This window comes from Dryobates pubescens, chromosome 1, assembly GCF_014839835.1.
Source record: "Dryobates pubescens isolate bDryPub1 chromosome 1, bDryPub1.pri, whole genome shotgun sequence".
Taxonomy (NCBI): Eukaryota; Metazoa; Chordata; class Aves; order Piciformes; family Picidae; genus Dryobates; species Dryobates pubescens.
This window is the reverse complement of record NC_071612.1, coordinates 41014188-41031575: the sequence shown is the minus strand read 5'-3', so window position 1 is coordinate 41031575 and position 17388 is coordinate 41014188. Positions and strand designations below refer to the sequence as shown.

General features: G+C 37.0%; 1 protein-coding gene across 6 annotated transcripts in view; it reads right to left on the bottom strand.

The window, feature by feature from the left end:
• Window positions 1–17388, bottom strand: part of MICU3 (mitochondrial calcium uptake family member 3) — a 55097-nt gene that overhangs the window by 16230 nt on the left and 21479 nt on the right. For 2 of the 6 annotated variants that reach the window (XM_054164391.1, XM_054164408.1), the window contains exons 5-11: window positions 16996–17043; window positions 15885–15967; window positions 10513–10584; window positions 9164–9202; window positions 5647–5742; window positions 1448–1548; window positions 382–553 (exon numbers count right to left, since the gene is read on the bottom strand). In XM_054164391.1, the coding sequence (XP_054020366.1) occupies window positions 382–553; window positions 1448–1548; window positions 5647–5742; window positions 9164–9202; window positions 10513–10584; window positions 15885–15967; window positions 16996–17043 (611 nt within the window). The remainder of the gene's footprint in view (window positions 1–381; window positions 554–1447; window positions 1549–5646; window positions 5743–9163; window positions 9203–10512; window positions 10585–15884; window positions 15968–16995; window positions 17044–17388) is intronic. The other 4 variants (XM_054164399.1, XM_054164414.1, XM_054164418.1 and 1 more) reach the window with 2 other exon arrangements.

Genomic DNA, 17388 nt, shown 5'->3' with positions numbered 1-17388 from the left:
TCTGAACAGCTGCTCTCCCCCAGTGGCAGTGCAAAAGAGAATTAAGAATTAAAGGGGTTTAAAATGCCTCACTGATAAAAAAAAAAAATTCAACTCTTGTAGTTTGTGCTGTTTAAACTGAGTTTTCATGTAACATAAAACTTTGTTATCTAAACTTCAAAATATTACTAGCTAAATCCTACAGAACATAATCCTCTACTATTTGCTCTTTTTATTTTTAGTACTTTGAAAAATATGAGACTCAGTTTATGATCAGAATAAAATCCTGGTGCTAATTAATGCAGTGACAGAGTCTCATTCAGTCCAAAAAGGCTACGTTTTCATCCTGATGACACTGGGAATGGATGCTGTGGCACATTGCTGCCCTCACCAGACAATTACCTTTTCTTCAGGAATCCTACAGCGCATGTTTTCCAGGTAACTTGATGTATTTTCCACGTTTGTATACCTCAAAAGAATATGGGCAAAGTCTTCCTCACTGATGGTGTTCATCCCATTAGAGTAGGAAAGGAATTCTATCTCTAGAACCTCAGTTTGTAGGTTATCCATAAACCTAAAAGCACAAAGAAACAGTAATAGTTCGTATTTCTACCACCCATGTCCTTAAAACATTCACAGAATATAAATAAAGCCAAATAGAATGTGCCTAAGAGCAGAGATGCAAGCAAAAGTTTCCTTTTAAAGCTCTGACAGAGGGGAAAAAATAAAAATAATACAAAATCAAGAAAGAAGTTCCTACATACCAACAAGGGCACAGCTGGGCTATAACGTCTCTACCCCCAAACCAGCTATGCAACAAGTGATAATAAAATTTGCAAATGTAGCAGTGTTAGTACAGGACATTTTATTGTTGGTCCACTCACTGTTTTATTTTGCCCTTTGCACACAGAATACGTACGAAGGAAACGTTAAACTTCTTTATGCACGTCTGCATAAAATCTGTGTATAGTGATGCAACCTACATTAATTAGTACAAACATGCCAGTGTGGTGTGCTTTTTCTAGCAGGAATTGTTGGCGACGGAGAATGGAATCAGTGCAGACGACCAGTGTGATCTAGCATTGTTCTAGTATTGTTCCTTTATTAAGGGAACTTCTACAGCTTATATAGACTCGGAGAGCATCATTGGCATAGCTTCATTGGTTCCCACGAGTGACCACACATCGTACTATTATAGATTATCGGTCAACCTACTAACAACACGCGAGGCTGTTGATGCAGGTGTGCGCCCTGTTACTCCCAGATAACTTTCTGCGTTTATAGCTACCAGTGCCTTGCTTTAGTTACATGCTGCAGGCACAGCACCGTTTTGCTAAACTGCTAGCTACTTCTGCACTTACGCTGAGCATGGCCTACCACCATGTCAGACTCCAAGCCTATACTGCCAGATTGCTCACACCGCTTATTGCTACCATTGCCACAAGGAATTAATAAAGTTGAGACTCACCTATAAAAGTCTTCAAAGTTCAGCTCAGCTTTTCCCTTCTTGCCGAAAAAGTGTACAAGCAGCGTTGTATCTGACAGAGAGCTTGCAATATCATCAGCACGCTGAAGCATTAGAATAGAAAAAAATTAAAAGCCATGATGGGATCAGTTACAGAGGCATAATCTGAGCATTACAGAATGCCTACCATCACAACAGACCTTTCTATTAGAAGAGTTTGTGCTTTATGTTCACAGTCTTTCAAGAGTTTAGTACTAAACCCCATTAAATTAATTTAGGCATGCAATTTTCACACAAAATAGCATTAGACTGTTAATTGCATTTAGTAGGAAACATTTAAAACAACAATGTAATATAACAGAAGCTGCAATGAAAGGGAGGGCGGGAAGCATGAAAAATAAACCCAAAAACTCTTGAGAAAAAAACCAACACTCTAGTCAGTTGAAGTAAACCATAAAAATAACACCTTTAGTACACAATCTCCTTTCCCTTCTACTACGCAACTACAAAGAAATTAAATGGAATTACTTCACATAGTCTTATATTTAAGAATTATTAAGCATGAAATTGTGTTCCAAACCCATTCACAAGTCAGGTGTACTTTATATTCTTTGCTATAAGCAGCAGATGACTACAATTTAAATTTTATTGCTCAGATGTATTTAAAACAGCAGAATTTTAAGAAATTTTGAAATACTGAAGTAATATTTTGATTCCTTTTAAAAAAGAATGTTCCTTAGCTCTTGACTATGTGGTCCCTGCATCAAACAGCAAACTTTGAACCTCTGCTAATACTTTTATGTTAATAAATAGCTACCGGCTTTGAAGGCGCAGAATTAGAATGGTAAAACCAACTCATTTTGACCATTTTCAAGAGCAAGAGTTGTAAACAGGAAGACACACAAATAAACAGCAGTAACTATCATCATTGTAGGGTCAGAAGTAACCATCACCTGGGTAAAGTGAACGTGCAACATTCCACTTGCTTGCTACGTATTAATTACCTTCAGCTCTTGTGTATGTGCACTGATTTTTTCCTCTTTTACAAAGAAACTCTTGATATATCGATGAGCTAGAAAAACAATTCAGTAATATAAGGCTCTTAAAAAAGCCACAGTATTCCACCATGGCAGTGTCCTTCTGGCATTAATGTGCATCTGCCAACATTTGAAATTCAAAAAGTAATACAGTTAGTCTCCTTGTTTCACCTTCCCAGGGAGAATCTTCTGCCTGACATCTCACTTTTCTTACAAAGAAAAGTTCTTAGGAAAAGCAAAGTAGGAGACAGTAGTGTCTGCTCTTCCCAGGCAAGCTACCACCCATCAGCAACACTATTTCTGTGGAAGTGTGCCTGTGGACTCCACTGTTAAAGTACAAACCACAATATATGGTCCAGAAACCTAGTAGGTATTTGGGAGATGTAACAGTACCAATTTACCACCCTAATGATAGACTATAAATCCATAGGATTTACTCTTAAGAATAGAAATAGATCTGTTCATACAGATCTGTAAAGATCTGCACGTGCAGAGCTGCACACAAGTCCTTTAAGTCTGACTTTATTTAGTAGCTGAAGAGGCTATAAATTTACACAGATGGACAAACAAATGAAGAAATTAGGTAGAAATGTTGAACAGCATGCAGTAGTTTATCATCATGTATCATGAAAAAAATCTATATTGTGTGAAAATATCCTATATTATTTTCAAATGTGCATACTGATTTGTAAATAATGAAAAATGCAATTAAGAGTATTTACATATCAGTTAAGAGTATTTATGTATCAACAACAAGGGAAAACATGAGACAATAAAAACACAAATCCTTCCCTTTCAACAACCAAGAACTAAAGAAATGAGAGAGACTTTTCAGTACTTTAGTATAATCTATTTAGGATTCTCAAGATTGTATTTCATGTACTTCAGCTTCCTCTTTATTCTCATATTCTTCTCCAGGGAGAAATAAGATGACATAGTGTATATATAGGTAGAAAGATATTTAATGTCCTTCAATTAAGACAGCTCTGCTCCTCAAGTGAGCAAGCTAACTCTGAAAAGTAATCACTATTTGTCTTTTAATATTGTTATCCTCCATTATAGGACACAATATACTGAAATGCAGATACCCTGATTTCTTAAGTCTTTTAAGCAACTAAATCCCTAGGCACATTCAAACAATTTCCCTCAAGTACACTGAAAAGATATCAAATGTTAAATTACAGCCTTTCATCTTGCAAAAACATTTCAAAACCTTAGACTTGGGTTGCATTCACCCATATCTAAAGAACCATTAAAAAACAAAAATACACTCTCTAAGTCTTTTCACAATTCCCATTTGGTCAGCCTCACTAAATGAAAAAACCCCAAACAAGAGCTTCACCTCAGAAACTCAAGCCAGTATGCTTCTCTGCAGAACTGCAGACAACTGAAAACTACTCCTGTGCTACTTCTGCACTGATAGCATTAAATCATTTCAAGCTTTTGACTAAAAGTTGCACTTTTAGTCCACTTGCAGCAACACACTCAGAGAATAAAGTATGCATATTGTGCTTTGAATTAGTAAGAACTTTCTTAGTGCAAGTCCTTGATTTTTAATAGTGCTAAGAAATCTGCCAATTTCCAGTTTCATTTAGTAATTCAAGAATAAACCCACAAACTGAATTCAGTGGTAACTGGCATATTCCAACAGGATGGTGCAGTTGATAAGTTAGGGATAACAGAAACAGGTCTGTAAATGTTCCTAGAAAGAAACTGGATGCGGTGAATAACACCTACACCCAAAAAGACTTTGTAAATTGATTCTCACAGTAATTAACCTAATTTACTACCCTGTTCAACTTCTCAAAACGCTACAAAACAACACACACTCCAGTGTCAGCTACCTTTATGCCACCTTCTCAGTACAGATGGCTATAATATTATACAGATATAAGAGTATCAGAGTATCTGGGGAAGACACGGATGAAAGCCAGGCTTTGTTGTGTGCAGCCTATGATACTCAGACCTGAGGGTTATGACTACATCTATAAACACAACCATGAGTCATGGTTTAGTCATGAGGTCTGTGGTGACAGGTTGGACTTTATGATCTTTGAGGTCTCTTTCAACCTTGGTGATTCTGTGATTCTGTGAAAGAATAAATAGCCCTATGAAAACTAAGGGACAACAGACTGGTATGAAGAGACTGTGAGTAAATTCAATGTGGAAATTAGAAAAAGTCCATCCAAATCCTCAAGGTATTTAATAGCTTCTGCAGAGGGCCAGCAGGGACAAAACACTAATTACTTTTAATATGGAGCACACATTGCTTACGAAGCAAAGCAAAAGATTGCTTTACTCTGGAGGTTTGTTTCAGTTCCTTGTTCTTCTCTCATTTATGATCCCACTTATGATGCGTGAAACTTGACACCAGAGTCAGTGGGGAGTTGCTGTATATCCCTTAATGCCCATAACCAGCAGAGCAATCATCCTCACTGTATAGAGCATAAAGAAGCCTAAATGATCTAGTTTTCTGACCACCTTAAATAATCAATACAAATAAATTATCTTAATTGCCTGAAAGCAGACAATGAAACAAGAATCTTATTAGAATTTAAAGCATTATGGGAATTGATTTGACAGCTCAGTGATATTGCTAGTGCTCCATAATGACCATGTAATATTAAAAAAGATTGGCTAATGTTTTGGTTACCTTAAAACATTCCTGGTTTGAGCAAGCAATTAAAATGATCTTTGCATGGTGCTGTTTTTGTGAAGATACATTCTAATAACATATATGAAAAGTACATTGAGGACCTAAAGATGAAAATCTTAAAGGGCTACTGAAGGGATACTGAAGTTGTCCTATTGCTGGATTGAGCCTAAATGACAAAGGTTTCCTGAATTACTTCTCTAACTGCGAAATATTGTCACTGGTAGCGTTAGAAAATGCTTCCCATTTGAATCACTGAAGAGAACTTGATCTTTCAACTCTTTCAAAAGGTAACTTGGCTTTCACAGGGAAATGGCAATTTTCAATTACCACACTGCAGAGAAACAAATCCATTTCATCTGAAGACTTTGAGGTTTGGGGGGAAAAAAAGAAAGAAAGAGAAAAGAAAAGAAAAAAGGCAATTAAAAGAAAGAGAAGAAACAAAGTGCATAGGAAAATAATCAGAATAGGAATATGGACCAGAGACAGAAGTTGCAGAGGTTGTCTTGTACCTCTGCAAGGTCCGAAAAGAGTGCTTGGCTTGTGCTACGTCTCAAAGTATCCCAATAGCTTCTGGGGACAAGGTCCTCTCCTTCTGTTTTAAGAACCTGCAGAAGTTTCAAGAAGCACAATTGTTTGAAAAGCAAAGGACAATAAAACAACTACTTACAGACTTTAAAATCTTTTCCAGCTGATTTTCAAAAGCACAGCTTAATTCTTTTGCTTCTACGCAGAATTTTCTATGCAGCTACATGACACTTCATAAATAAAAGGACACTGGTCACTTACAGCTATTTGCTCACTACTCATAAGTTGGTTGTGCCAGAAGTAACAACAGGTTCCACTTGCCCAAACGGAGTAAATTAGAAAAAGCATGAAGTGAAAATATTTACTAAGAGTACATGTGAAAATACCCATCTCAATTCAGGTTTTTGCTGCTGGTTTTTCTAGCAATTGTTTTACCCTCAAAATTATTTACTTAGACATTTGTGAATTTGTTTTCTCCTTAGTCAAAATATAACTATCACCATACAACTAGCTATATAAAATTAATTTCATCCAATAATCAGTACGACACCCTTGCACAGATAAAGAAATGCAAAAAATAAGTGCAGTTAAGTCCACCTTCAACTGTAACATACTTTATCAAGAGATGCATATCGCTATGCATATCTGATGATCAAACTTACCTTGTTAAACAGAAAATAAGTGTTTAATCTCTGTCAGGAAAGTATGCTTACCTTTTTGCTCTGAAACATTTAATTTTTGAAGTCTGAAAAATCCTCCCTTATTAAAACAGGCCTTCTTTATCTTACAGTTACTCCTGGAAGAGCTATTGCAATACATTTATCTCTTTTTTTTGGCCAAAAAATCCAGGGGAGGTGAGCTTAAAGACAGCAGAAGGCTATTTGAACTTGGTTAGGGTTATTGCAACTGAATGACTTTTCCCCTTTCTCTTCACAAGTTAATCTAAACTAGATCTACTTTCATGGCTCCCCACTCATACCCTTCTGGGCAGGTAAGATTAAGATAGAATGGGTTTAATCTTCTAACTAGAATTATTTAATTTTTTTTGACTCAGCACATACTGTTCTCTTAGAAGATATATGCAGCTTTGAGATGTACAAATCCACATTGTTATCATAAAGAATACCGTACAGAGTTGAAGGTTTATTACCTCCATGTATTCTACATTACATCAATGCATTTTATATGTACTGCAGTATGTACTTCAAGTTCTGTTAGACACTTCCCCCACTATCCAACTCAACTCAGCCCTATCTGTAAACTGCCATCAAGGAAACACGACAAAGTACCACGAATTATACCCATGCTTCATGGATCATTTACTTTTGCATCCTTTTGGAAAAGTTCTGCAATTATGTTTTTCATACTATTGAGTAACAGTTCCTACATTGTGGCCACAGTATTCTCATGTATAATTCCATTCACTCCTAATTTGCTAACCTTAAATAAATTTGTTTACTTCAGTGGGTACAAGATTCGCTCCTCAACAATTTCTTCCTTATGCTTATTTATCCCTTTGAGGTTTACTGGGTCACGAGTGAACACCACCACATTCTTTTATGCACACAGTGGGGTAATTATCTACTCTAAGTATTCACTAAATTTGTTTCCTGAGTGTAGATTAACTTTAGCCAATGGAATTAGTGCTTCTGGGCATGCATGTTTTATTTTCCTGACATGCATCTCATCATAAATATCATGTTCTGGTTGGCATTTGGCTAGTAAGAACACTCATGCAATGCATACTGTAGTAGACTTGACACACCTGTGGTATGCCCCAGAACATGACTTGAAAGAATTAACGAACACAACATACAAAAAAATATTTAACCCACTTAAAATGTTGGTGTCTGCACTTTATGGCTTATAGACCTTGACACTTCCCAAAAAATTAGAACTGTTTTGAAGGATAAATTAAAGAGAAGGGCCCAAGAGAGCACTTTTTACTATCCTAGGCATTTTAGGCTGCGTCTCACATGATCACAGGATATTAGGGGTTGGAAGGGACCTCTGGAGATCTTTGAGTCCACCCCCCCTGCCAGAGTAGGACCATAGACTCTAGCATAGGTCACACAGGAATGCACTCAGATGGGTCTTGAAAGTCTCCAGAGAAGGAGACACAACTCTCTGGGCAGCCTGTTCAGTGCTCTGTGACCCTCACAGTAAAGAAGTTTTTCCTCATGTTGAGGTGGAACTTCCTGCGCTGTCGTTTATAGTCATTGCCCCTTGGTCTTCAGCTGCCCAGGAAATCAAGGGAAACTGAAAAGGCTGCTAGACTTCTTATCCCAGTAGTAGGAATAGAAACCCAAAACAACTTTCTGGGGTTGGGGATTTGTTGGATATGTGAATTCCTGTACAGATGAGTCTCCTTTGCATGAAGATCTCCATTCAGGTACTAGGAGACTAGAAAAGGATGGTGCACACCTGAGCTTCATTTTGATAAAGGGTTTAAATGTGGCTGGAGTCTAGAAGGAGATTCATTTACTAAAGCTGAAAATTACTATAGGAATAGGAAAACCTAATTAGTTTGGTTTCAGTTTAAACTAGGAGGCAGGACAGGTATATGGCAATCGCTAGTCAGCATCTTTCACTGCAGTAAGGCCTTATCTAAAACGCACTGAAGCATATAGCCTCACATTTCCTACTACAGTATGTGCCAGCTTCACAGTAAATAAATCTGGGCATTCCTGTGAATGACTGTATAAAGAAAGAGAGTTTAAAACTGAAATTTCACTAGTTGTCTGATTCTTGTATGTTCCTTCCTGTTAATTCAAATAGAAAAATAATCACACCAATCCATGTTTAATGGTTCTGTTTCAACATCCTTTTTTTTTATAACAACTTTAGTTCTGCTGTGATCCAAAAATTAACCAAGTCATGATGAAGACACTATGAAAGGCAGAAGAGCTCTCTCTTGCTAATTCTCTCACAAAAATGATTGAAAAAAGTTTGCTGTCCCCTACACAATACAGGGAAAAATTCAATTCTAGTTCAGCATCAATAGTTCTTACTTTTTTCTGTAAGTGAAGGACCAAAATACAAAAGCCGTCTGCTGGTATTCTTATTTTTTCAGGGTCTGTTTGTGTGCAGTGTGGAACAAAGAGATGAAGAGCTGATCTGACTAATTATTACTTCACATTATACACAAGCAGATCAGACAGACCTGGATCAAATGACTCATGCAGGATGACTTAATTTATATGCCTTAATTAAAAACAAGTCTATAATTTCCTAAGATAACTTTTGTCCTTTCACTTAAAAGTATCTTTTTTTCTTCATTTTACGTAAATAGAGGCAGCAACCTTTCCTCCTGTTAGGCTTGCTTGTTCCAGAATGCATGCAGCAAGCATGCACAATGCAATTAATGATCCACCACATTTTTACTGATTAGCAGAAGTAATTCACTTGATGAAAAAGATAAACATAGCAAATTTTCTTATAGCACATTGTTTGTCCTCACTGGTGAAGAAGGCATAAATTGAAGATAATTAGAGTACATACACTGTTAGTAGGAGTGTGATATCCATAAAGTTGAAGACGCTGACATAGAGTAAAAACGGGTCAAGCCAAGTATCACATGTCAGAATGAAGCCAAAATAAGAAGAAGGGGAAAAAAAGACAATAGAATAGGTTAAGACAAGCAAATATTTATATATATTTTTATTTTTCAAGAGACAGTGAAGAAAAAATGGTTTATCCTCAAACTCTTCAGATTTTCAGAGGAGATGAACAGGGTTGGAGAGATTACTCTCAAAAGAAATGTTCTGTTTTGCATCTTTTCTTTTTCCAAAAGCTCTTCCTTTGAGTGTAAGTTTTCTTGTTCAAAGTAAAGAGTGTGTGAGAGATTTAACAACTGACATACATTGAATGGCTGAGAAGGAGAGGTCCCTCTGGGATGGAAGAAAAGCTCCCTTTTATGCTCAGGAAATGTTTAAAAAGTATTAATTCTTGAAATTCAAACTTCCTACAGCTTCAGGGACAAAGACATGAGATGAAGCACCTACAGTCCCCAAAATGTTAATAGGCTCTATGACAAGCTTTGCATATATGTAAAAATGTTTCTTATGATAAGGAATTATTGCCACAAATATTCAACTTGCAAATGAACATGATTTTTTCTAATGTGTGCTTGATAGAGGCTGGACCCTGATTTTTACTTGTCCAACAGTAAAATGAACTCCTGCTGCCATCCTCCAGAAAAATGACCACAGACTTGGCTATTTCTGACTTACCTTTCTTATGCTCATAAGAAATGCAAATTTCACATTCTATAAGAAGGAGCAACCAACATTCCACAAACATCTCTTAAGATTATATAAGCAACCATAATAATTTTGCATTGGTCATAAGCATTATTTAACAAAAAATTTAGGTTTGAAAAAAATATCTACATTTACTTGCAATATTTCATCAGCTATTTCTAAACTACTATTTTAGTAACAAATATCAGGATCAGCATGACTATATGAACAGCTTCAGTTAGTTATGAGTATAGAAGTATAGTTTGGTCTTGTCCCTGAGATCTCTCACTCTTATAGACAATAAGAGTGGGATATTACTATTCACTTTTTCCTAGATTGTTAGACTCTGAATGGAATCAACACTACCACCGTAATATGTGGCAGTATTTATTCCCTCAATAACTACAGTTTTCCCCCACATTTTTCCCCCCAATAACTACAGTTTGGGCTAAATATTACATTCTTCATTAGAGAAAAGTTATGCATATTCTTTCAATGACACGAATGTATTGCTTAAAAATATTAATTAGTGAAACATCTATACATAATTTTTTGTCCTTTCATCAAAGAAACAAACCAACTACCAGCTGCAACTATAATTTTACTCACCAGCAGTGCACGTTTTTCTTCATCTCCTTTTCTTTCTCTCTTCTCATTTTTTTTCCTGAAAATCTCTTGTAGCTAAAAAAAACAACAAACCATTTTGCTCTCATTTAGTTTTCAGGCTATTTCCCATGCATAACAATCATTGATTGTGGGGAACACTGCAAACTATAAAAAATGTCATTCTTTACCAATATATCAGTGTTTCAATGATGTTTTATTGTTCATATTAATGCCATAATTTCATCCTGTGACCTTACCCATCATATAGAAAGGAAAAAGGAAACATTTTTTTCCACAAAGTTAGGCTAATAATTCTACTTACTAAGCACATTTGCTATCTACTAAGCACATCCTATTTAACTTTATATTTTAGCCAGTCCAGTCTAGATGAGAAGGGGGAGTTCCAGCCTTTTTCATCAGCTCTAGGCATATCCTTTCTTGTTGGGTAGTAATTACTATCTGTGTGACTATGTAGTCTGCTAAACCAATCCTTTTTTCGTGTCACCAGTTTCCGACCAGATCAGTTCTTACTCCTGCTGGCACAAAGGAGGGGTGGAAACATCTGGTAGGGGGGAAACATTCCCCTTCAGCAGCAACAAACTACTACTATTCAAGAGTAATTCATCAAGTACCCTTTTTTTTCAAGTCTGTTCAAAGAATACCTTCAGGACTTGTAAAATACCCCTTTCACAACTTTCTCTGCATTAAGAGCTTTAAACATGACTTCTGAGGAAACCTCAAATACAAGACTTAAAACATACAGATTCTTGAACTTTTTTTTTTAATTATAAAGTCTTCAGAACAAGAACTGGTCTGTACTTAACTTCCTTTGTATCTGTTTTATTTACATATTTTTATTTATAGTAATACTTCTTAGTATTCCTAAACCATTAGAAAAAAAACAAGTGTCAGTGTTGACTCTTCACAGCAAGAGAGAGCAGCGTCGACTATGATGCCATCTATATTCCTGCCAGTAAACTTCAGCTTCTCCAAAATTGCACATGAAAATATTGTACTGCCACTTGTAGCATTTGCTAGAGCGGGCTGGAAAAAAACAACAACATTAAACACTGTTGCTGACAAATCTGTCCTATCTAGAACCGAACACGGCATACAGAAACAATTGTGGCAGTCTTTTCAAAGACCTGATTTTACCTACCAGAAGTCTGATAAAAAACCTGATACTGTAATGGCTTGCACACAGAGGTCCCCAGGGATTGGTATGGGGAAGATAAAGTGTATGATGAGTTTTGCAATTAAACTTCCCAAATTTAATTTCAGAACACCGTATTTCAGAGAAGGCTGACAACTTAGACAAAAGCATCAGCAAGCTCTATTGCAAGGGTATGACAATGCTGAGATAATAGGACATCCAACACTGAAATAAAAGAAAACCATGTTTAGTGATTAAATTGCAAACATATCTGAAATTTACGAATTTCTAAAATTGACTGCTTTATTCTTCAACTCCCTGTAAGCCAAATACAGACCAGAACATTGTGTGTGCCACTGCATCTGGGTTTGAATATGGGATCAATTTACAGACCTTAGCATGTTTTTTCTAGTTTTTTGCAAGCCTACAGGTACAATTACTGTAACATATGCTGATAAGGATAGGACATCTAGCTGGATGGCCTTTTGCAACCCAGAACTGTGGAATGAAGAAAGGTAAATGAAGAGAGAGAAGCAGAAACAAAATACCTTGTGAGAAGAGAAGTGACAAGCCGTCAAGAGGGAGAGAAGAGTGGCAGTAATTGAAAAAAACAAGAAAGATTGGTATAAACCAATGCATCCTTGGAGGTACTTCCCCTGCCACAGAGGCAAAGGGAGTAGGATTCTGTTGCATTCATCATTAAAGCACTTGCAAGGCTTCTGGAAATGGATCTTTTGTTCAGAAGGAGTGCTATAGGATACCAGCAAGTAGAAAAGTGAATGCAAAATGGATCTAGGAGTACTTTCATAGGAACATTGTTTGAAACAGGATAATGAGACTGACTGCTGAAAGCAGAAAACCAAGATCTCCTGTAACAAGGCAACACAATCCTTCTGTTCCCTGACCTCACCCCTATGACATAAGCAGAGAGGAAGGACAAATGCTGTGGAATTAGTTTACAAAAACGCTAAAGCTGTTACCAGAAAAATTAAGTAATTCTCAACTTTGCACTACACATACCTCTTCAAGAATCACATATGGTCCCTACACCAATCTCTTCAAAGTCTCCTTATTTGCAAAACTGAATAGTATTAACTATACTTTCAGTTTTATGATGGCTGGCTCTAACCAGTGGAGAAGTATTTTGCAAATGCTGGGTATAATTCAAGTGGCAAAGCTTACAGTCTTCTGGTTCCAGGCACACAGGAAATGATGCATACCCAAGCAAGGAGAGCACAGATGCCAAATGTATGTTCTGGGATCAAGTCTGTCACAAGGTGCAGCATCACTTAATCAACTTGGATTTTCATATTTATTTCTCTTTACACAGACACTATCTACCTACCTTCCGACGCTAGCTTTTCTCATTTCTAACATTCTGACTTTTGAAGGGTCTCTGATGCACTAATCAAGCAGCATTAGGGTCAGGTTTAATCTATACAAATTAGTTAGAGTACTAAGTGGAAAACTGTCTATCTAATGTTTGAAAATTCTCCTTTCTTTCCTCTATCCATCAAGTCTGGTAACAGAAAAATAATAAGAAAGGGAAATTCTTATCAGGGACCATGACAGACAACAAATAAAAACAGGATGTGAAGACAACTAGATGCAATATCTATAGTTAAATGTTGTGCTTGTTTCCTGCCTTATACACTTGATGCCATTTTCAGCATCACCTTCTGAAAGACAAAGCCTCATGCTTCAATTTCCTCAAACTTAGCTGTTGTAATGGCAGCATTTAATTTATAAACAAAAAATCCCAGCTTGCCAGTCTATTCCACTGCATTTGGGGTGTGCCCCAAGGATCAGTGCTGGGCCCCATGCTCTTTAACATCTTTATTGATGCGTTGAGTTCATCATCAGTAAATTTGCTGATGACACCAAGCTGGGCGCAGGAGCTGATCTGCTGGAGGGTAGAGAGGCTTTGCAGAGGGACCTTGACAGGTTGGACAGATGGGCAGAGTCCAAGGGCATGAGATTGAACACATCCAAGTGCCGGGTTCTGCACATCGGCCACAACAACCCCATGCAGAGTTACAAGCTGGGGTCAGAGTGGCTGGAGGGCAGCCAGATAGAGAGGGACCTGGGGGTGCTGGTCGATGGTAGGCTGAACATGAGCCTGCAGTGTGCCCAGGCAGCCAAGAGGGCCAATGGCATCCTGGCCTGCATCAAGAACAGTATGGCCAGCAGGAGCAGGGAAGTCATTCTGCCCCTGTATACTGCACTGGTTAGGCCGCACCTTGAGTACTGTGTCCAGTTCTGGGCCCCTCAGTTTAGGAAGGATGTTGACTTGCTGGAATGAGTCCAGAGAAGGGCAACGAAGTTGGTGAGGGGTTTGGAACACAAACCCTATGAGGAGAGGCTGAGGGAGCTGGGGTTGCTTAGCCTGGAGAAGAGGAGGCTCAGGGCAGACCTTATTGCTCTCTAAAACTACCTGAAGGGAGGTTGCAGACAGGCGGATCTTGGTCTCTTCTCCCAGGCAGCCAGTACCAGAACAAGAGGACACAGTCTCAGGCTCCGCCAGGGGAGGTTTAGGCTGGATGTCAGGAGGAAGTTCTATACAGAGAGAGTGATTGCCCATTGGAATGTGCTGCCCGGGGAGGTGGTGAAGTTACCATCATTGGAGGTGTTCAGGAGGAGACTTGATGGGGTGCTTGGCGCTATGGTTTAGTTGTTTAGGTGGGTTGGATTGGTTGATGGGTTGTAAGTGATGATCTTGAAGGTCTCTTCCAACCTGGTCTATTCTATTCTATTCTACTTTATTCTATTCTATTCTATTCTATTTTGTTATACTGAATCACATAATAAAACCAATAGGACAAGAAGAAATGGCATCAAGTTACATTAGGGTTGGTTTAGGTTAGACATTAGGAGAAACTACACTGAAAGGGTTCTCAAAGACTGGAACACGTTGCCCAGGGAAGTGGCTGAATCCCCATTTCTGTATGTATTTTAAAGCAGTCTGAATATGGTGCTCAAGACATGGTGTAGTAGTGGCCCCTGGTAGAGTTAGATAATGGTTGGACTTGATGACCTTGAAGGTTTTCTGCATTTCACCATTTTTTAATTGTAATTTTTTATTTCATCACTGACATTCATTTAATTATTCCTCTCATGTATTTTGAGACCAGAAAATGCATGAAATTAACATAAATCTGAAGTAGTCCTCGTGCTCCAAGGAGTTTTAATTTTATACCTGTCAGTGCATTTTCCTGTATTTAGTGGATCCTGTAACTTGAAAAATGACAAAGTACTCAAATTTTAAGAAACAATTATCAGATCTATCATGATCAAAATCAAAACACTGTTGGATTACTTAAGATTTTTTGAAGATTTTTTGTTCTTAATGCACAAATCTCAACAATGTAATATTTTTTTTTCTGAAGCCCAGGCCTTTTAGAACTGTTTAAATTTCTAATCAGAAAAAAACAACAAACAAACCCAAAACCTCTTGCTTAAATAATTAGTAAGAAGAATTTAGAGAAGTGCTTTTCCCAAGCATTAAACTGAGTCAAGCTCTAGTTTGAAAAAACTATAACTCAGATTTGTAATCTAACAAAACCTTGACTGCAACAAAACTACTGCCAAGTTCTAGATGTCCTGCCAACTGTTCCAAAGCATACAAAAATTACTCATTTCAAAGTAAATTTTGCAGTGGAATATTCTCCTTGTAAGGAAATTGCTGAACCCCACTTTAGCAAATTGCTGCAGCATATGGATTTTGTGGGCTGAACTAGATTATCTGCACACTTTATTTCATGACAAATCTCATCCAAAGCAGATGATAGTGCTACATTATGTCAGTCAACCCAGGTTTACCAGGGACTAAGCAAAATGAACAACAAAACGAAGTGTTCTCCCAGGAAAAAGATTCTTTTGTAGGTCCCTCCATCATTATGTTAATTAAAGAATTGTGCTGACCATTGATACAGCAATCTATTTTTAATAGCCTAATTATCTGTGAATGCAGTAGCAATTAAAAAGATCCACAATAAAACCTGGAATTAAACTTCAAAACTTATTACACACAACACACCCACCCACTGTAATACGGAGCTACTATTTACAATTTACACTATGTTAACTACTTACAGTAAATAAAACAACCAACCAACTGCATTCAGTGAAGAACAGCTGGTGTCCTCATGATCATTGACATCATCATGAGTCACCATCCAGACAAAGAGTTTTCAAGATTACATCAAAATATATAAATACATACCACTAAGAATTCCTTTTTGTCCACCATCTCATTGCCGTCGGTGTCAAACATGTTGAACGCGATTCTAAAACCTGCATGTGGCTCTGCAAACCAAACCCCAACCCATTCAATTATTTATCTGCTTGGAAAGAAAGCAAATATCAAACTAAAAAAAAAAATTATTTGCTATCTGTTTATAAGAAACCATACCCTCATCTAATTTAAATTAGTACACTTGTGTACATGCTAAATGCAAATCATAGCATCTGTAAAACAGCCTTATCCATGTTATGAAAACAGAAGGCATGCCCACAAATTCATAGATTAGAGGAAAGAGCCAGTAGAAATACATGAAATACACAAGAGAAGTACCTCATAATGCTGACTGGTTGGACAGTTAAGAGTGTTAGTTCATAACTAGAGCCCATTTTATGTTTGAAGACACAAATTCACACATTTTCAATGAAAGCAGTATTTAAAAGGACACTTCAAAACATGGGTAGAGGATGCCATTTCTGGTCAAAATAAATCATGTGTTGAAAAAAGCGCAGCATTTTCTTGTTTCCATGCTTAGGAATCGTGGAAATTTGAAATCAGATCAGAATTTTAACTTATTTCCAACACATGGGGACTTTGAAGGTATTAGTAAGTGAAGCCTTTAGGCAACATTTTAGTGATACAAATGGATGCAATATGGATGAATTATGGCCAACTGTTAATCCAGGTAACAAAGACATTATGGAATAACATGCATCAAAACAGCAGTTAGGGATTGTAATTGTTCAGGATCAAGCTCCTGCTTTAATTCATTTTAAGAACCTAGATCATGTCTGAAAAATACCCTGGATAAGAGGGTGAATCCAGTAGGAATGTTTTAGTTACATACAAATGAAAGACAAGCAAGATACTTCACTTCTACCCAGAAAACACCTTTCAAATTATCAAAGTCTCTATCAGGTGTAGTTTACTCTAACTACAAGCTCTTCTGTTTTGGGGTTATGGGTGGGAGAAGAACAAAACAAACAAAAAAAACCACCCCAAAACAAACCAAAACAATCTAAGGTACATCAGTACAAGTTGATCCTTGCCAGAAATTTGTAAAGAAGCGTTTAGGCTTTCCAAAAATACTTACTTGTTAAAATACATAAGAGGAATAAATATTCTGTGTAAGAAATCACACCTGGAGATAACAACAACAACAAAAAGATATGAAGTTATGCCATATTAGTTTCACCTTGTATTCACATCATAAACTTAAAAAATACTCAATCTATGTATAAGGAGAATTATTCATATTTGTGTGCATGTAGCTGTATTCAATCTAGTCAGTGAGTTATTTGTCTAAAAATATTGCTCTATGGGATGTTTGGGGTTTGGGTTTTGTTTTTGTTTTTGTTTTTAATTTTGGGTTTGGGTTTTTTAGGGGAGGAATACATTAAATATGGTGAATAAACAACTACAGTCAGTGGAAAATGGGTCATTAAACACTAGATTCCTAGACGATAATAAAATTTCTTCTTTTCCT